Source organism: Typha latifolia, chromosome 2 (assembly GCF_019914945.1).
Source record: "Typha latifolia isolate L0001 chromosome 2, TyphaL0001v2, whole genome shotgun sequence".
NCBI lineage: Eukaryota > Viridiplantae > Streptophyta > Magnoliopsida > Poales > Typhaceae > Typha > Typha latifolia.
The window spans coordinates 17,022,951-17,044,910 of NC_133087.1; the positions used below are offsets into that span (position 1 = coordinate 17,022,951).

At 36.9% G+C, this 21,960-nt stretch overlaps 2 protein-coding genes across 2 annotated transcripts; one reads left to right on the forward strand and one right to left on the reverse strand.

Moving 5' to 3' along the window:
* Window positions 1-208: 208 nt before the first annotated feature.
* LOC140780876 (protein LONG AFTER FAR-RED 3) lies at window positions 209-7,585 on the reverse strand. The gene is made up of 15 exons (XM_073126576.1): window positions 7,419-7,585; window positions 7,172-7,320; window positions 6,649-6,750; window positions 6,050-6,122; window positions 5,360-5,466; window positions 5,151-5,274; window positions 4,695-4,889; window positions 4,236-4,321; window positions 3,605-3,712; window positions 2,295-2,390; window positions 2,109-2,207; window positions 1,895-1,969; window positions 1,017-1,148; window positions 793-908; window positions 209-637 (listed from the first exon to the last, which is right to left on the reverse strand). Exons 1-15 carry the CDS (start codon window positions 7,507-7,509, stop codon window positions 463-465), a joined length of 1,728 nt encoding a protein of 575 aa, XP_072982677.1. The 5' UTR covers window positions 7,510-7,585; the 3' UTR covers window positions 209-462.
* A 2,427-nt stretch (window positions 7,586-10,012) lies between these two features.
* On the forward strand, window positions 10,013-21,516 carry LOC140782143 (PH, RCC1 and FYVE domains-containing protein 1). Its single transcript, XM_073128559.1, has 9 exons — window positions 10,013-10,463; window positions 11,692-11,778; window positions 12,994-13,083; window positions 14,165-14,245; window positions 14,398-14,592; window positions 14,684-16,819; window positions 17,992-18,138; window positions 19,811-20,172; window positions 20,807-21,516. Exons 1-9 carry the CDS (start codon window positions 10,404-10,406, stop codon window positions 20,937-20,939), a joined length of 3,291 nt encoding a protein of 1,096 aa, XP_072984660.1. The 5' UTR covers window positions 10,013-10,403; the 3' UTR covers window positions 20,940-21,516.
* The last annotated feature ends 444 nt before the right edge of the window (window positions 21,517-21,960 follow it).

Below are 21,960 nucleotides of genomic sequence, written 5' to 3' on the forward strand. Positions count from 1 at the left end.
CTGTGTAATTGGATAAATTTTACAGTCATGTAACAGTGAACAGATACCAAATATAGATATTTTTTGACAGGCGATTTGTATCATATGCATATATTATTTGGTAAGAGAAGTGGATATAAACATGAATTTGCTATCTGAAATGAAAGCAGATTGTATTTTTCATTTCCAATAAAAAATATTTTCACTGTCTCCAAATGAGAATGCACAATTTTCACAATGTTCTACCATTTCATTATCCAAAATCATCTCTAAAATAAATTCACTTGATCATATACACTTGAAATTTAAGAAACAAAAAATTACGAGTGTTATTTCTGCAATTTTCTAAAGCTATAAAGTGCCATAGTTTGAAGTTTGTTCTCTGAAGAGATAAACCAAGCAAGTAGCAGCATCATATGATACAGTTGGAAATATCCCAACTTTTGAGGATTCTCAATAAGAAAAATAAAGACTTTTGAGACCTCATGGATACACCTGCTTTCCATTCGTGTAAGTGGCCAAGACCACATCTGGTATATCCTTGGCAAACTCGCTCCACGAATTGGGAGGTAAAACAACAAAATCTGCATATTTTCCTGAGGACAGACTACCCAAATCTTGGTCGAGAAAGCAAGCATAGGCAGCCGATATTGTATGCCTGTGACAAATCAAATTCAGTTGTAGAATGCATAATAGAATTTATAACATAACCCTTAAGAAAATGGTTACCAGGAAAAGTCTTAGTTGATGAGTTTCCGATTACTCAAAATAATATTTTTTTTTGCAACTGAAGATAAAAGTAAAACAGCTTACGCTCTTAGAGCATCATCCAGTGCAATACGCTCACTTGGAATCCAAGCATTTTTCCATCCAGGGGGCATACGGAGCAGTGCAGTTCTGATACTTTCTAATGGATTAATGTCTGCAACCTGAAAATGAGTTTAATAGAAATACATATGTTTGTTGCCAGTAATACAACCAAACAATTGACATTTGAGCTTAAACAAAGCATAGGAGTTTATGTTAAAAGTGCTCACTGGCCAGTCAGATCCAAAAGCTAAATGTGCACCACCAGCTAAAAGGGACTGAAATAAATAAGAACCCTGCTGAGCTCGGTTTCTTCCGATCTTCTTTTCAGCAGAATCAGCATCATCCAGCAGATGATTTGGCTGTAAACGAAGTAAGGGCTTGCTCTCTTACATAATGATAAGGATAATAATGATTCAAAATAAAACTAATAAAAAAATGTCATATTGTGTTTTATTTTCCGTATGAATTGGCTCAAAAATGGAGATACATGCTTTCACTCTCAGTGTGACTACCTGGTATCTGAGTGAGTATTGGTTACTACCTTTGCATATAGTATGTTCATTCATTGGTTCTATTTCTTATAGTTGTCTCTTTGTTGCATTTTTTGTTAACTCAATATAAAGTTTTTAAATGAGCATTACTCAGCATTTTTAGTCATTAAATACATCAATAACTTAAGATATCCATGTTGCCATTCCTTGTTCAAGCTAAAATTCGGAATCTGTACTCACACTAAAATAGGCTCCTGTGTTTCACATTTTCTGGTATATAATACAAACTTCTATATCTTGACATCTAGAAATAATGTCCAAATTCCATACCGGACATTATTGTCTTCATCACTGTCAGTTGTTAATTTACAACTTAATGAAAGCAATGAGTTCTACATAATGCAATTACATTATTATCAGATATGAGTAACTTGAAATGGTACTTTTTCCCCCTGCATCTGCTTGTTAATGTTTTCACATAAATTTACTTCTTTCTATCCGATCATAGGACAAAGCTGGTAAAATACTAGTACGTTAAATGGCTGAGAATAACAATTATAATTACAGAGGGCAAAAAACAAATGAAGGAATAAATGAACCAGCTTGTATTTTACCTGTACAGAAGCAATAACCTTTTGTTTACCAAAGCGTGTTGTTGTACCTCGGACCAGATGCTGGGCATGTTCAATCTGATCAATTCATGTCATCTGTTAGTCCTTGTTCACGCTAAACGTTCAAGCTGAAGATTGCAAAACTATATGCAACTTATATTCACAGACAATGAACAATTTCTCATGGAGTTACAAAAGTAAAAAAGAAAATGATTACCCTGAATCTGTGATCCCTCATTCCATTTGAGGTGACTACCGAGTTGAACATATCTAGCACCATGTCATTAGCTTTATCTCCAATTGCATGAATTGCAACCTCAGTTGCATTAAAACAAATCAAAACACTAGAAAGCCCAGGAGAAATACAACTAAAAGTATAAAACTCCAAATAACAGAAATATACCTGAAGTCCGGATTTATCTGACTCTAGTGTTGCATTCAGAAGCCAATCCATATTTGTCACTTGTAGACCATAATTTTTGGCATCATCTTCATAAGGCTACAGGCACACAATAAAATTCTTTTCTTTAAGTACAAGAATGTAATACAGAACTGGAAATCATCTGCACAAGAAAACAGTTAAACTAACATGTTCAAATTATTTGTAGAAAAGAAAAGAAAAATAGTGATATTCAGTATAAAGCAATGAAAACAAGAACAAAAATGATATAGCGGTCTTAAATTCTTAATCTTCAAGAAAGAAGTAAGAAATCAATTGCTAATCGAAATGCTACTCTTAATGAAGATACTAGGATACAATTGTGGAAGAGACTAATCGTACTCACAAGTCAGGACAAACATTAAGCAACTAAAATTGAGGGCAAGGTTGTCGCATGTTGCACTCAATGATTTTATGTCTCTCTGCTCCTCTTTGTCCTGAAAAATATTTGGCTGTACCTCCTTAATCTTCGCTTCCCTAACAATGGTCGTGCTGTTTAAATAGTATCAACTTTTAAGATTTTTCTTTGGTCGGTATGCACATGAGACATGAAATATGGTATGAGGCCCCAGGAGAGCATGATACTCTAATAGCTGGAGTAAGGTTGGCCTATAGTATTTATTTTCTGCCCTTTTGCTATTTTCTCTCTATTTCTATTTTTATTTTACTAAGCTGATTGTTTTGTTTATGATTAGAAACAATTCATTTTCTCATTTATTACCAATACCATCAGGTACTGCTCTCATTATGTAGATAACTTCTCCTATTTGCTGCCAATTTAGCCTTGCTTGCTCAACGTTAATTATCAGTAGAATTTCAGCTTTGAGCAGAATTGCATAATTAATATTAAGAATCTGAAATTGCATTCTTTCTGGTGAGAGTTAACCCTTGATATCCTGCATTTTATAGGAACACAATCTAGGTGAGGAAAGTGTTGGGTTCGTGCCTACTTGATTTACCAAAAGTCAAGCTCATATTAGTGTCAGGATAAACTCAAACATATGTAAAATAAGTAAGGGGAATTGGTCAACTATAAAATTACAATATTCTGCATAATGCTAGGAACGAAATAGTATTGCAGAAATTGTATCTACTGCACCATCAACCAACAGAAACTAATTGACTCTACACTTACAAAAGTTTGTCTAATAAAACAAGATGGTTGGTAAAATTATCTCCAAGTAAATAAATCAAAGGTAAAGTAATATGCAGTGGTATGCATTTCAATGAACTAAAGCACAACAAATATACAAAAGAAACTGCCCAGATCCTACCTCATAAAACATTGCACTGTTGGAACCTAGTGAACCATCAGCAAAAGCTTTAACACCGCCCAGATGTATCCAATGACTCAACGATTTACCTTTTTCTTGGATAAGATCCTACAATGATCGAGAAAAGAAGTAATGTAAGCAGTATATTGTCTAAAAACATATACTTTCTGAAATAAATTGAAGATGGTGTCCCAGTGGATGAGGCCTTAAATGTAATGGATCTAGGGAGTACAATAAAGTACATAGGTTTAAGCCCATTCCTGGAGAAGTCATTTCTGTGGCTTGAACCCATTTGAAAATGAAATGAAAGGGTCAAGCTTCACCATAACACCAAGTGATTGACCTCTAATAGTTTGCTATCTTACAATGCAAAATAATGAAGCCAAACATTCATATTCTTTTGAAAAAATTGTAGCATGTTTGAGTACTTGCCTATCTCCTTACTAGTCAAAATCTACATCCCTCTCAGTATGTATGACACGATCAGCATACAGCAAGTGAACACTATGAACCTATAATTTTCTATGATGAAGAAAACATACCAAAATCCAAAAATAGATCAATTAGGAAACTAATGTTGATATAATAAAGAGACATGGTTTTACGGATTTGCAGAGGGACGAGCGCCTACAACTAGTTGAGACCATGTTGGCATTGGGAAGAATAAGCAAACTCTTATCATCATTTTTCCAGCAGAATCAGCCCATTTGAAAACATCTGAAGACATATGAATGCCCAAAGTTAGGAAAATTATACAACCAGGTTGGAAATTTTGTTCTATAAGACCCTCAATAAATTCCCTCTAGACATCGAAACAAAAATAAGTAAGATCCTTAAAAAATTCCCTCTTGTACTTCAGAACATAAAGAACGACCAGATAATCTCATAATATGATATTTAATGTTGAATAAGGTTCTCAGGAGGTTGTTGTATGCTACAAAATGAGAATACAATTGCTGAACGCTGATAGAGGATAATTTGGAAGGGCAGTAATCCCTAACTGAGGTAAACAAACACTGTGAGGGGTACTTGAATCTTGCACAAAAGAGGGCCAACGATTGTAAATCTCATCAAGAAGAAGTTTAATAACCTGAAAGATCCTGCCACACATGATCAACTGATGCACCTGGGAAATATCTTCCAAAATCAACGACAGTTGTCACCCCCCTCATCACTGCATGTCTGCTTGCTCTCACCAAGGCATCTCTTCTTTCATGGATTGAAACCTCAGGGATCACAGTAAGAAGAAGCTTCATCGCAGAATCAACAAGAAGACCAGTAGGCTCTGCATATAATGATAAGATCGAAGCGTAAAATGAGTCCCCATTTCCATTTTAGTGTTTTAAACAATGTGATTATTAAATCTTTTCTGAGTACAACCATGCAGAAACTACTGTTGGTACAAAATTTGATAATCAACAATCTGGTGAATAAAGATGCTTATCGTATTGTTTACTACATGTGGGCAATATATTGTGTATTAGACATCAAACGGTCGAAAGAGGCCCCAAGCTAATTGGTGCTCTGGTTGAATACATAGCCTTACCTCCTTCTATAGCTCTCACAATGCTTCCACCAACAGGATCATGGGTGTTTCTATTGATTCCAGCAATCTTTAGAGCGAGTGAATTGGCCACTCCCATATGGCCGTCCATGCGTGAAACCCAAACCTGTAGACAAGGAAAGTTCTCACAATAGGGTTCAGTTCCGGCAGATTCTCGAGAAATCTAATGCATGCCTGTTTGATGAACATACAGGATTGTTGGGTGTGATGTCATCTATCCAAGAAGCAACGGGTAATTGGCCTCCCCAGAGATCATTGTTCCAACCACCGCCTAAAACCCACTGACCAGGAAGCTTATCTAACAAAAACATGTTCATCTATGATCAGATCAATCAAAAAATTACTAAAGGACCAAATTAGTGAGATAAAGACGCATAGTACAGGAAGTGTGGTTACAATTGACAGCTTCAAGAAAGCTCAAATTGACAAAAAGCAGTAACTAATTCAGATAATAATTGCAGAAGTTACCTCAGATATACAAAAATTGATGTTGTGGAATCAGTTACTTAGATTTGCATCTTAATGTATTTAAAAAGCTGGAAGTACAATATTTATAATTGATGCAATCATATGTGCTTGCACTTAGAAAATGAATACAAGATGCTTCAGAATTGGCTGTAACATTGTATTTAGGGCCATCAATTCCCTTTATTAGGATAAATGCAAAACTATTGTGTCACTATAGTAGCGAGGAACAATCACTACATTTTTTGGGACAACAATTATCAATCATCTATTAGAGAAATTTAAAAAAGAAAAAACAATAATATGTTCATCAAGGAAATAAACCAGAATAATGATTTTACGATCTCAGTGAAACAGCTGAATTATCAGAACTACACTACTACTACCAACAATAAAGTATATAGCTGAATGTAAACCTCTGACAGCTTCCTTGATCTTTCTAACGAAATCATTTTTGCTTTTGACAGCTCGAAGTTCCACTCGCCCCATCTGACATTCAATAAGCAAGTAAGCAATAAAGTCGAGGACTCCACAAATATTATGAAAAGGAAACAATCCGATGACAGCATGGAGTAAGTACATAAAAGGTAGCATAAGGAGATTTAATTGGTATACTGCATTGAAAGTTCATCTATATCATCGCCATAGTCCAGACTCCATATTAGCAGGCTTCTATATTTTAACAAAAAATCATTTACAATACCTAAGTGATGATTATGTGATCACATGCTAGCACAATATCTTCAATGCCAAAGAACTACCACAACAACATAATGGCCTTCCTCCTCACCTAGGTGATTGTTTTCCATCCAACTAAAACTTAGCAAAGGGATGTGCTATTAGACTATTCAAGCGCCATCATGAAACTAATTACAAGATAATCTTTCCAAAATGATGGAATCAAAGGAAGGGCGGGCAATAACCGATATATGTATAACTCGTATAGCTTGTCTACTTCCCGAGTTTATATATTATAACAAAGAAAATGTTGATCAACAACATAAAAACAAAGTACCTGCAAGCCACCAAATATCAAGTGCAGATGGGAATCGATAAATCCAGGTAAGACAACTTTCCCATTTAGATTCAATTCATAAGTATCATGAGCCCTTAAGTCCTGCATAGACAACGATAACTTGCATGAAAGAATGTCTTAGACTATATTGTAGCGGCAACAAGAACTACATAACAAATTTTGAAAAAATACCCAATTCGACACTGAAAGTGTCAAAGGGCTTGAGAATGTCAAACGCATATAAGACATCTGTAAAAATGCCCAAAAGGAAAATGCAATGTAGTTTATCTCAAGCCACACAGGTGCATCTTTCTAGGCAGACATACCCCAGAATGAACCCTGAAGCCATTGTTGATTGCAGTACACGAAACGGTTCAACTTTAGTCATGTACATCTAATTTGTCTACAAATTTCAAGACTAATTCAGGCAGTAGCTAAAATATGCTGTACAACAAAAACGACTTGTTGCAATAACCAAAAAGCAAGCAAGAAGATGAAGTAAAAGAAGAGAAACCCAATAGACCTTCATGGACGAATAGTTTCCGACTCGTAGAATCCGGCCATCCCTAACCGCCATGGCCTCCGCAAAGGGAAGCGAAGGGTCGCTGGTGTAGATGGTCGCGTTCATCACCAGCAGATCTGCGGATAGACTTCCCCGTCTCCAAGCAATCCCTGCGATTTTTTACGGTTTCAGTCATGGATGGAAAGACGACAGAGAACTTGATTCTCGCTTTGTTTTCCTGTATGCGTGCGAAGTGAGAGTTAATTACATAAGGGATTGAGGGCAGGAAGGAGGAGGATGGCAGATAGAGCTGCGGTGGCGGAGATGAAGGTGAGCAGATTCTTGGTGGTGATCGCCATGGACTATGGGTACAGAGAGAGAGAGAGAGAGAGAGAGAGAGAGAGAGAGAGAGAGAGCGACACAAGAATCTTCTCTATTATGGCATTAAACATTGGCGCGGTTAAGTCATGGATAGACTTCGGTAGCCCGACCCATTTTTTGGTGGGTCGGGTCAACGATGCTTAGTTTATTGGGCCGGGCCGGGCTTAAATTATGAAGCCCGATCCGGCTTAGCCTAATTAAATTAATATATTAAAATTTATTATTTATAATACTAATGTAATATACTCTCATATTTAGCATGTTAATATTTGTTAGATTACAAATATCTAATATTAGTAAAGCCACCCGGGGTTAACATAACACAACCCTAACCTATTATTTGCTGGGTCAATGAGTCAGGCTTAGGTTGAGCTATGAGCATAAAAAGTGGGCTTGGGTTTCAAAGCATAATATATATACATATATATATATATCCAGGTGGACTAGGCTCAGACCTACTAGAATTAGTCAAGCTTATAATTGAGCTCGACCCACTTTATTCACGGCAAATTGGGGGATCAAACTAGGTTAAACTCAGTCACTAAGTGCTCTCAAGGCTTTAACTAACCGAGAATATTGTTTCTTATATTTTGTATTATAAAAGGAGTGGTACTTTCTAACTTTTTTATGTATGATGTGACTACTAATACCATTCTTTTTTATATAAAAAAAGAGTGGTACTACTAGCATTTATAATTTTTATCACATGCTAATAAATTTGCACTATCTCTTTTAAGTTGATTTTTTTACAATAAATTTTAACCTCGAAGGGGTGATAAATATGCTATGGTTTAATAAATCTATTTTTTCTATTCAATTTGAGAGTTTCTTCTCATCGTCAATGAACTTGGACAGTTGCAATACTAGAGATTGTTAGATTCTATAGAATCCTGTGAAGGTAAAGACAGAGGCTGCGATGAAAAAATAGCTTACACGACCTCCAATGCCGGGCATCATGGCATGGATGACCCAAGTTGGAGGTTAAGAAGACTTCAAATGTCTCGTATCTACGGAGTCATGCTTTTCTGGGTATTGTCTCCTAAATAAAACATTTGGTTCCCTAACAACTACTCCACAATTTAATAGTAAGTACTCGTCTGAGGTGGGATTGGTGGATTTGCCCGGGGGTGGAGGTAGTTGTTTAAGCAATTAATTTTGTAGTTTAGTCCATAATAAATCTCTATTACCACCGCCACTAATAAACTAACTCCCCATCTCACTTCGCCCCCAAAAATTAAAAAAATAATAAAAAAATAAAAATTGTCAGGACATGAGGGGAATCATCCGCCCACGTCCATGCGCCGCCGTGGCAGTTTGGGGCCCACGCGCCACGGTGGCACCCGCCCATAGGCCGTAGGCTGCGGGACTTCGATACGTACCGCCGTTTATCTCTAACGGCCGTTATAACCGACACGTCGACACACGTGCGTGCCGAAAAGCGCAGCGACGAGGTAAAACGTTAAAAAAGATCCCTCCCTTCATGGGCGCCACTATTCTCACGCCCCTTTTCCCTCTTTCCGCTCCTCCGACCCGACGACGTCAACGTGGCGATATCCTTCGCGAGGGGTAAAAATATCACGGCTAATTGCCTTCTCGTCGACAGCGCTGCATAAATGCTCGAACGACCGGAAAAAACTACAAGAATGCCACTCCTCCCTGGGTTTGGAAAAGGCGACAACGAAAATACGAAATCGATCACACCGAGCTCCAGATGAAGGACAGCTCGTTTGGGTCTATAGAAAGCGAAGTTGTTCGTGTCCAGCACAACCCACTACATCAAATTAGCTAGCAATGGTCCATCTGCCTCTTTCTAGATTTATCCACATTTATCTCATCATCTCTTATACAAATCTCTCAACCTGGAGGAGCTAACAACAAAAGAGTTGCAGGTAATCGATCATTCTCCTCTCCTTTTTTTTTATCGCCCTTTGATGAGTCAACGTCAAGTGCACCAAGGCCAAATAGTCTTTTGATCTTGATCTCCATTATTGATTGGTTGGATTAGAAGCTGGCTTCTTAGACAAGTAAACAAATTGATCAATCTTGCAGGCTGCCGATAGGAAAAAAGTAAGCTGGATATTAAAATGGCATCAGAATCCAGCTCGTATTGTCGTTGTCGTCGAATCCAGTTTTGAGCTATGTAATTTCCAGTACTAAATATTATAAACTAAACGAGAACTTTGCTATAAGGAATAAAGGAAATATCAGCCCTCCGCACTCCGCAGTGAGAATTAGTACAGAGGGGTAGCCTTGTAAATAATGCGAATGACTAGGTCCATTACTAAACCCCTCCAGCTATTCTCTTGGAGAAGATCGTATGCATCTATGGATGTAGGGACTCTCTGCATCCAAGTAGTTTACTGAGATTACGATTTAATAGCCAGTCAAAAGATGGCACGTGGTCATTCAGGGAAAGGTACAGTCGGATTTTTATAGGCGATCTGCTTCTTCTCCTTCCTCCTTATTGGATAAACTAGTGGAGATAGTATCGAACAGCCACAGTAACAGTAAACAGTAAAGAAAGCAAAAAAGAGGAGCGCTCTCTCTCTCTCTCTCTCTCTCTCCTTTTTCTCTTCTCCTCGATTCCGCCAAACACGCACTAGTCTCTTCACGTCCGGCATTTGGATCCGAACCCAAAATCGAAGAAAGGAAGCGGAAGTAGAGGCGACAGAGATCTCCCGACTCAATCTGTTGTCGGAAAGTTTGAAATCGACGGTGGAATCGCGATCGACGGGCATTTCTCGATTCGAGTTCTGTTTTGATCGGATTGGATCGTTGGTAGGGCTTAGTTTAAATATAATGGAGGTGGATTCGAGTCGTATTGGGAGGAGAGGAGGGGGCGGATCTTGATGCTTGGTCGCCGGCCAAGGGGATGTCGGGGGCGGCGTCGGATCTTGGCCGGGCAGGGCCGGTCGAGAGGGATATCGAGCAGGTAATGGTTCGATTTGCTAAAAGTAGGATATTTTTGCAAGAAAATGTATGGTTTTGTTGCTTCAAGATTTAACTGCTTGGTATTGATTGCCAAACACGATTCTGGATAAAGTATGAACAATGAACTGCATTTTGTAGCGTTGCGTTTGATTCTACGGGATTTAGTGAGTGCTCTAGTTATCTCAAACCAATTTGGGGTCCTGACAACTACTGGTTAATCCTGTAAAATTGGGGAATCTGCTGGTTAATTTCAGTGCTTAGATTATCTTGGGACTTCCTGAAATGGGGTTATGAGGAATTTTACAATTTGTTTCTGTTGTGTTTCTTTTCTTCTACTTAGATTATGGTTTATATTGAACTGGGCGGTTGGAAATCCACTAGAATATTGTGGTGCAGTAGAAGTGAGGGAAATATAGTAGATATTTGGTAAGACTGCATGTAGAGTTTAGAAATGATTAAACAGGAGGTAAGCTAGAAACGTAAGCTTTACCAAAATTGACATTTATGGATTGAAATGCAAAATAGGTTCTGAGCAATGTGAGCATAACAAGATCATTGTTGTTCATCTATGCATGTTGCCATGGAAAAGAGAGAGCTAACCTAATATCTTACAAAGTCAGACCTTGGTGAACTAGGCAGTGAATCAGGAACTTAGCTATGTTTGGGTGCCTAAGCTGGACATATGGATGTTTGGAAAGACTTTTTGCACAACTTTTTGTGGAACTGAAATTGAAGTATCTGTCTGAGAGAGAATGTTCATAAAATTGTAGAAGAGCTGCTATCAAGTAATATCTGTGTTTAATCCCTATCGTGCTTCCGGCTATATTATAATTAGACTGAAATCAATCTACGGTTGCTGCAGTGCATTTCTTGTGCCTTCGGTGGTTTTCAGGGACGTGACTTTGCATATTGATATAATATTGATGAATTATGAAACAAGGAGAATCTTTTCTGGTTGGACTTTACCTTGTAGCTCTTACTCAGAGAACAACTACACATTTGTTGTGCTCACTTATTTTGTTTTTGCAGCTTTCTGATAGGAATATAGGATTCTTGTTTTCCAGTCTTCATACACTTACTATTTGTATTGCTTATGCTTTGAAGGTGCTTTGTTAGTGTTATTAGGTCCGTGCTTTTCTTTGATTCTTCTTGTATATATCATGTTGTGCGTTATTCATATTATTTGCTATGGAATCTTGACAGAATGTTTCCTTTTTCTAATTCTACAGGCTATCACTGCTCTTAAGAAAGGAGCATACTTGCTCAAGTATGGGCGCAGAGGGAAGCCCAAATTTTGCCCATTTAGACTGTCCAATGTGAGATTGAGATTTAAATTCTTCCTGTCCAGAGTAGCAAGTTGCACCGACCAATTTTGTTGTTGTTTGCTTTCCATCTATTCATGGTTTATGAATGTGCTAGATTCTGGTCTGTATTTTCACATTGGTAGAAGCCTTGTGCACTGGGGACACTCTTTCTGGTATATAAACACAAATGTTTAACCAAATCTTGCTTATAGTTTAATGGCTCATTTGGTAAAATTTATTTGCTATTAATAAGAAAATCTTGCAAGCTGTTCTATCTTGGTTATGTGAACAATTAAATATGAGGTTATTTATTGATGCTAAAAGTTAGTAAGTTGCCTTAAAGCTAATAATGTTGTTTTTGATTCATGATTGTATGTGGAACCAAGATTTAAAGTAGGTCTCAGTTCTTGATATGCAACTATCATTCTTGATGTGCTATCCATTGGGTGGTTCCCTGTGATCACTTGTTACAAGTTGAACATCAGTCCTAGAGGTTAATCTTACTCCAGCAACTTTGCGTAAGATAGAGTTTGATTGTTTTGTGGGTGACCGGAAAAGCTGACATATAATTCAGCCTTATTCCACTCTGCGAAATAGCTGCCTCCTTTAAAAACGTTGCGGAAGACGAGTATGGAATTTCCGCTCATGTCCTAACCTTGACATAGATATGCCCCTTCCCATAAAATCTTGCAGTGCCCTGTTGGGCATAAATGACCATGAGAGAGCAGGCAAACCAAGTGACCACTTCAGGTACTTGATCAAACTCATCATGCTAGTATTGTGCCTAGTCTATCGCTACTCAATATGTTGTTTCAGCTACATGGCTATGCATCCAATAGGGACACAGCCAGAGTATTGAAAAATCTAACCAAATATAGGAAAGTAAGTAAATGACTGTTAAATTAGGACTTTCTTGTTACTTCTTATACTTGCATTAGGATTTACCACTTAATGTAAACTAAAGACTTATTTTGTGGTCGTTGACAAAGTGATTGATATGGTTATATCAATTTGCTACTCTTTTGATAACTTAAGCCACAGTTGTACGCTTGTATGCATAATTTTGTGAAAGCACAGATGGATATGTGTCCTTTGTGTCTTACATTCATATATATCTGCAGTACTTGAGTCTGCTTGTATGTTCTAGTCTTGTTGTTTGTTTCTTCTGTTTGTTTATGTGCTAGAATATATTTCTTACTTCTAATGATTGGATTTTGCTTTTTTCAGGATGAATCTGTATTAATATGGTTCTCTGGAAAAGAGGAGAAACACCTCAAGTTGAGCCATGTATCCAGAATCATGCCTGGACAACGAACTGTAAGAATTCATATATTTTTATTCTGAAGTCTTCATAATTCAATTTTAACTGCCATGAAAAGAGGATGTCTTTTGTATGAATTTTTTCTCCGGTCACTGGTGATGATTGTTTAACTCTAGCAAATCAGTAACCCATGCAATCACATCATACATATTTTTTCAAGTATATTCCTTTATAACTTTTTTATGTACAATTATACCTTTTGTTTTTGAGTTTCGGGTCATTTTTCTTATCTGCTGGCATTTTCACTTTATACAGACAAAATATTTGTTTGTATGTTAGACAAATTCTATCTTTCACTGGACATTAGAAACACACTTTCAGTTATTTCTCTATATTTCATCATAAGAAACCACAGATGCCAATATATATTTGCATCATTTGGTTCATCCGATTTTTATCTTTTCCATGCTAGCTTTTGTTCTTTATGCCATTTGTATTGAGTATCCCTACTTTGCTTTCTTGCTAGTACAAATCTTTTAAGTTTGATTAGGGGCAAATATTTGATCTCCAAAACAGTATTTTTAAATATATCTAAATTAGAATCTGTAGAAGTCATTTTGAGAACCGCATGACTATGTTTAGTATTGGACAATTATGTGGAAATTCAGTCCATGTGAGAGGACTGTCCTAATCTTCACTTTATGGCCAACTGAATGAGAGTTTACAGCTTGTTTCTTCTTGTTTGCCCTGCAAGGACATATTGCATAATGCTTTGAAGATCCTACTGACGTCAGAATTTCACACATCTGACACTCATTCTCCTTTTTCTTGAGAAGTTGAGATGGCAAGAGACAGGGATGGTCGTGATATATATCAAACTTGGTTTGGCATTGAATTTTCTGGAATGAGGTGTGATATGGTCAGAATAGTATGAGAATGGTGTATGGTTTGTGTAGGATTCTATATTTTCTGTAGTAAACAGAACACATAAGAATCTAATAAAGTTTTTTCAAAATATGTAGTCATTTTCCAGCAATTATGATGTCTATTTTGTGGTACCAAACGTATCAATTGGCTTAGATTTAGTAATACTTAAAAAACTGAGGATTGACGAGGGATGCATTTTTTGTTTTCCAGGCAATCTTTCAGAGGTATCCACGGCCTGAGAAGGAATGCCAGTCATTTTCTCTAATCTACAGTGATAGATCATTGGATATTGTAAGTTGTCTCTATTCCTGTTGTACTGTTAGAACATCACATGATTGTACTGCTGCTTATTGTGTAGCTTTTATGAGCACCTGTGTGTTGTTTATTTTCCATTGAATTTGCCCAATTATAAAGGCCGAGTATCTCATTCCTACCTATATCAGATATGTAAGGATAAAGATGAAGCAGAAGTTTGGTTTGCTGGTCTAAAGACATTGATCTCACGTAGCCATCATCGAAAATGGAGAACAGAATCAAGAAGTGATGGAGTGTCAACTGGCACAAGCAGTCCAAGAACATATACTCGTAGAAGTTCACCGTTAAGTTCTCCTTTTGGTAGCAATGAAAGCATGCAGAAGGTCTTCCATCTTCATTCTAAATTCTTTTCTTCATTATTGTTGCTATATGATGCTTAAAGCAGGAAAGTCCTCAGTCTTTTATTTAACTCAGGATGGCAGTGACAACTTTCAGCTCCGAAGCCCATATGATAGTCCACCAAAGAATGGTTTAGACAAGGCCTTTTCTGATGTTGTATTATATGCTGTTCCTCCTAAGGGGTTCTTTCCTTCAGATTCCACTACTGGGTCAGTCCACTCTTTGTCATCCGGATACTCAGATAATGTGAACGGGCATTCAAGAGGCATTACGATGGATGCCTTCAGGGTAAGCTTGTCAAGTGCCGTTAGTTCATCAAGTCAAGGCTCTGGTCATGATGATGGTGATGCTTTAGGGGATGTTCTCATATGGGGGGAAGGAACTGCTGATGGAATTTTGGGTGGTGGAAATACAAGAGTTAGTAGCAGTTTAGGTGCCAAAATGGATTCCCATGTGCCAAAAGCATTAGAATCTGCTGTAATACTTGATGTCCAGAATATCTCATGTGGTAGAAGACATGCTGCACTTGTCACCAAGCAAGGAGAGATATACTGTTGGGGGGAGGAATCAGGAGGCAGGCTTGGACATGGAGTAGATTCTGATGTCTCGCAGCCAAAACTTATTGATGCTCTTGTTAATACGAACATTGAACTAGTAGCATGTGGGGAGCACCACACTTGTGCTGTTACACTTTCTGGAGACTTGTACACATGGGGTGATGGTACTTTTAATTTTGGACTTCTTGGTCATGGAAATGAAGTAAGCCACTGGATCCCCAAAAGGGTTAATGGACCTTTGGAGGGAATACATGTTTCATCAATTTCCTGTGGACCTTGGCATACAGCTGTTGTCACTTCTTCTGGGCAATTGTTTACCTTTGGGGACGGAACTTTTGGTGTCCTAGGTCATGGAAATCGCAAAAGTCTCTCGACTCCTAAGGAAGTGGAATCCCTCAAAGGGCTCCGCACCGTGCGTGCAGCTTGTGGTGTTTGGCATACTGCTGCGGTTGTAGAAGTTATGGCAGGGAATTCAAGTTCTAGCATATGCTCTTCTGGTAAGCTCTTCACATGGGGTGATGGTGATAAAGGTCGTCTGGGACATGGGGACAAAGAACCAAGACTTGTGCCTACTTGTGTGGCTGCATTGGTTGAGCCGAACTTTTGTCAAGTTGCTTGTGGCCATAGCCTAACAGTTGCACTTACAACCTCAGGCCATGTCTATACAATTGGAAGCACTGTTTATGGTCAACTTGGAAATCCACAAGCAGATGGCAAGCTCCCTGTACGAGTTGAAGGAAAGCTTCTTAAAAACTTTGTTGAAGAGATTTCGTGTGGTGCTTATCATGTAGCAGTCCTGACTTCAAGGAGTGAAGTGTACACTTGGGGTAAAGGAGCAAATGGCAGACTAGGTCATGGTGACACTGATGATAGAAATTCACCTACATTGGTTGAAGCCTTAAAAGATAAACAAGTCAGGAGTGTTGTTTGTGGCACTAATTTTACTGCAGCTATCTGTATTCATAAATGGGTGTCTGGTGTTGATCAGTCTATGTGCTCAGGCTGCCGCCTCACATTTAATTTTAAGAGGAAACGGCATAATTGCTACAATTGTGCTCTTGTATTTTGCCATTCTTGCAGCAGTAAAAAGACTCTTAGGGCTTCAATGGCACCTAATCCTAACAAACCATATCGTGTTTGTGACAGCTGCTACAGCAAGCTGAGTAGGGCAGCAGAAGCTGACTCGATATCTTATTCTGCAAATGCCAGGAAAGGAAATGTTATCCAGGGATGCAATGATATTATTGAAGAGGATAAATTGGATGCAAGACCAAATGTACAGATATCTAGGTTGTCTTCTATGGAGTCCTTTAAGCATGTGGAAGGCAGTTCTTCCAAGAGAAACAAGAAATTTGAATTCAATGGCAGTCGTGTATCTCCTATCCCTAATGGAAGTTCACAATGGGGCGCCCTTAACATTTCAAAGTCATTCAACCCTGTATTTGGAGCATCAAAAAAATTCTTTTCAGCTTCTGTTCCTGGATCCAGAATTGTTTCTAGGGCAACATCACCGATATCAAGAAGGACAAGCCCTCCACGTTCTACAACACCAACGCCAACTCTGGGAGGTCTAACTTCTCAAAAACTTGTTGTGGACAATGTAGACAAAACAGATGATAACCTAAGCCAAGAAGTTCTTAGGTTGAGAGCGCAGGTACATGTTTTAATAATCATCCATTTCTGAGTCCTATGTAACTCATCTTTGGGTTAATTTTGTTTAGGAAAGCATTTTGCTCTTTCATAGTTATGGAGGAGATCTCTATATCAGATTATGTGACATTTAATCTGTTGAGGAAAGTAGATTATAATGGATATATCCTTCTGGGCTGTGGCTTTTCTAACCAAATAAAGGATAGTAGGATATTATGTTATTAATCTATTATTAAATAAAAGTAATATTATGAAATTCAAAATGGACTATGTGAAAAATTGTTACCTTATAAGCTATTGCCAAGGTATAGCTCAACAGACACATGATGGAATGATGGACAATGTAGATAGAAATCATAGGAGCTATAAGAATTTAAGTAGCTTCACCACATTTTCTTGGATTGATTCAATACTATAGTTTTTTGCACTTTGTAGAGTAGTACACTACAACCCTCTTTTCTTAGCTCTTGAATGGACAACATGGTGCCCGGACCTTCCTTTGTGAACTCCAAATCAGTCAGAATCAATTATATCATTCATTAGCAGAAAGCTTGCTATATAAAGAACACCTAGATGTCTAGTTTTCTGTAATAGAAACGAATAAAGCAATTGACATGCCTAAGAATAGATTTTTTTGAGCTAGAATAAAAAAATTACCAAACAAGCCACTTGTGCTAGCTCTGCCAGGCAGATGACAGTTCTATCTGCAAGAACTGTATGCAGATTACTGCAAGTGCAAGCTCGAAGCTTCACTGTTTATTTTACATAACAAAAAACCACAGTTATATTCTTTCTTGACGATGTTAATTGACAGAACTGAATAAATGCTTACTTATTCATCCAATTGGTATGCTTTTTGATTGGATTTTTAAAGCTGCTACTTCATTTCCACCTAGGTTTACTTGAATTACATATTAAGAATGCTTTAGTTCCCAATATGTGCTTCTGTACAGAGATAACCAGTTTCTTTTCAGTTAGTATTATAATGTATGATTTATTTCTTCTGCTGATATCTGGTTTAGTAGACGTATATCTATTGAATGTCTTCCATTTCACCTGGTTAAGCAGTTTGTGAATCATAAGAAGTTCCCTAGGTGAACCTGATATTAAGTGTTGTGAGTTATAAATTTAAAAAGTGACAAAGTTTGCAACCTTATAAATGAATCCTTATTTCAGGTGGAAACTCTTACTCGAAAATCCCAACTTCAAGAAGTTGAGTTGGACAGAACAACTAAACAGTTGAAGGAGGCTATTGCTATTGCAGGGGAAGAAACTGCAAAGTGCAAAGCAGCAAAAGAAGTTATTAAGTCTCTCACAGCACAGGTAAAATTGTTTATTTTAACTTTTAAGTGTTGACATGGATGAATTTCTGGATAGCTGCAAATATATTTTTCATAAATTTGCTTTCCTCATGGTTATTCTATGAACTCATGATATTACTATGACTTCCATCTTCTCACCCTTATTTAGTTAAACACCAATTTATTATACATTTCGATATTGTCCAGCCTAATTGATTTTGAATGAAATATCCATGTTCAAATGGGTTCGTAGTATATCTTCATATTCTGTGTCGTAACATATCTAATGAATCAATTCTACTATAACTGCTGCCAAAGTGGCACAAAGTCATCAATCTTTTGAATGCCCACATTATCACTTTATCACTATAACATTGTCTAGATAATTCTTCTGGTGTTTGGTTAATATTCATCATTGTTGCAGTATGATGTGATGTTGTGGCATGGTTGGCAACTTAAGGATATAAAATATGTATGGTGATATGTCTTGTTTCTTTACTTTGTTATGACTGGGGGACAATTAATTTGCTAAGACAGTAACCTCTTACTATAACTCCTAAGGATTTGTTATTAAAGCCAAGAAAAACCATTTATGCATCTGATTATACTGAATTATTGATCTAAAGGCAGCATGCCTTTGAAAAAGAAAACACAGTGATACCGGAAATGGAACGATATGGATGCTATGATACCAACTGTTGTCGTAAATTCTGGGAAAATGTATAGTGGTCCACGAGGCTTTGGATAAATGATCACCACTTTAGATGAACTCACAAGATACAGAATGACTTCTCGTTCAAAACTCAATGAAGATCACAAAGAACTACATATCAAATAACATTTGCAAGAAGAAATACAACTAAGATCAAGAAAGCATTTCCAAGCAAACTAGGTTTCATAAAAGAAGATAATAATTTCTCACTTTGCGGCCACAAGCCCGGAAGACTAAATAAAGACTAAAAGGAGACTTAAAATCCTAATCCAACAAAATACACACTTTCCATTTATGAAAAGTTTTGATCAGGACTCATTGTAACTCAACCTGAACACATTGGAACAAACATTATTGAATTCTGAGTTTACACTAAAAGATATAAGTATAGAACTTTCCTAATACAGTAATATCACTGATTTGGGGACCTAATTGATCTATTTTGGCCGAGATCCACCTTTGGTCATAATAACCATTGGTTGTGGTGAATTTTGACCATAATCACGTCTTCTCTTGGAGCACTAAATCCCGCTCAATGCTGATCTCATTACAACCTGTTTTCCTGTTCAAACTTCAGTTTATTTCTTTTTCAGTGGATATCTTCATAAGATTTAATTTCTGATAATTATCTCTTAAAAAGGTTGGTGAATAATATTTCAATCATGACTCCTTTGGATACACCCAATTATCCTCTTTTGTTTCTGCATCACATTCATTATAGATGTGAAAGGTTAAACACTTAAACTGCACAGTGGGTACTCACTTATATTAGTCTGCAGACTTCCTCTAAAGATTTCAATCTAGAGAAAAATTGATAGCTTGGAATTCTTTCATGGTTTATATAACCTGAATTTTTCTTTGTAAAGAAACTAAAAAATTTCTAGTGCAATTCTGAATGAGATCGTTGTCAGTTTGTTTACTTCAGTTCAATTATGCTAAAGCATGGTCCATTGTACTTATGGGATTCTCTTGTTGATAATAGTTGAAGGGCATGGCTGAAAGGCTACCTGTAGGAGCAGCCAAGAACACTAAATTACCTTCTTTAACAGCCCTCAACAGTAGTCCAATTTCAAGCTACATATCAGCTGCAGCTATTGAAAGTATGATCAGCCCAATAACTTCTGGGGAACCAGATTCAAATGGTTTACTTGTTTCAAATGGACCAAATTTCGTCAGCAACAAGAATAAAGCAGGTCATTCAGAAGTACTCAAGAATGGAACCAAATTAATAGAGTCAGACCCTAAGCATGAGTCTGAATGGGTTGAGCAAGATGAGCCAGGTGTGTACATTACCCTCACTTCTCTACCTGGGGGTGCCAAAGATCTCAAGAGAGTTCGCTTCAGGTATGTCTGAGTTCCTTCTCTCCAAAAGCAAAAGCAAACTATCATGGCATTCCATACTAACGTTTCTTGATATACTTATGCTACTTAGTGAAGCACAACTTTTAGTTGCTTCTTGTTTGCAAGTTTTAAGTAGCTTATTCAGAAAAAGAAAAGGCATACTTAAGTTGTCAATCTGTATTAACATTATCTTATTAATATATAATCCTGACCCTACATAGTTGAATCCTTTGTTCATTAGACTATTATTAATTTTCGACGTCCAAATATAGATTTCTCTGAACTAAAAGTAAAGATAATATTTATTACGGGAAAGTCATAGGAGCAGTCTATTATGTATGATATTGTTATAATATACTTTATGCCAATAATTGGTAGTGGTTGAAAGTTATAACATGAAGAAATATTTCAAAAGTACTTTCAATAGTTGAACTTCCTATCAATGGTTAAGCTTAATTATAAGCAGTAATCTAATTAATGATTATATCAGCTATAGAAATGCTGGTGCATTTGATTTTCTAGTTGACATTCTTTCTTGAATCAAATGGTGGTTTGTGGCACCTGGGAAAATGCAAGTTCTAAATGCAAACCTAATATTCAGTTCAATAGCATCCACTTATTCATTTTCTGAATTCAGTCGGAAGCGCTTCAGTGAGAAACAAGCGGAACAATGGTGGGCCGAGAACCGTGCGAGAGTATACGAGCAGTATAACGTTCGCATGGCTGACAAGTCTACTGCTAGTATTGGCAGTGAAGAAGTATCCCATTGATATAAGATTGACCCATGCATTGGACTATCAATTGAACTCAAGCTTCAATCAGAAGGAAGCTCCCACTGATCGAGCGGTTGTAGACAAGGCTATCATTTTATTTTAGCCCCACTAAAGAATATATAGGTGCCTGATTAAGAGTTGTGAGTTGGTCTCTTATATGATCTTTACTCCTCTTCTTATTGTGTGAAAATTAGAGTGAGAATTCGAGATTGAGAAATGTAAATTCTTAGTGGCAGGTTGCTAATATTTTGGTCTTTGTAAATTCATAAGCGAAAGCATTGACTTCTTTTTTCTCTTCTTCCATCATCTGACAAATGCAAAGTAACACTGTTGAATCAGCTACCGAGCTGTATTATATTGTGTGGAGATGGCTGGATGCGATGCAAGCAGTCTCTCGGATCTACGCCTCGTATTTTTCATCTATGGATTGTTCAGAGGAAACCTTTTGCTTTTTATTTCTTTTTTGAGAGGCAGAGAAAAGTTATTGAACAACTGCCTACCCAAGGTGAATTTCAGTAGTTGTACTAGAAATCTATTATTATTTTTTTGACATGAAGGATAATAGTGTTCTAAAGATTGGCATCTTTTGTGAGATTTATTTTTGTACTCAGACTTGGGTCATCTAAAAGTAGAGGAGATTTTTTCCCTCTTTTTTCTTGTCCTTTAAAGTAGAACTAGATTCTTGAAAGAAGGCTATTATTTTAACAATCGGTTAAATGAAAGTCGCTGACTTTTGATTTATTGTACTTGACCCTGTGGGTTCCAACTAGTAAGTAATCTTTCCATTAAAAAGGGACAATAAAAAGAAAAATCATCCGGCAAAAGTGAATTTTTGACTAGTTGATATATAATTTAAATATAAATTTAGGTGAATTTTGTGTGGTCGCATCTAATTATAAAAATATTAAATCGGATATTAATTTTTAAATATAAATAACTTAATTAAAAATTAATAAGATTTGGTAATTTTTATTCATTTTTAAATATAAGTTATGTGACTTGTATCTCAGTGAAATGT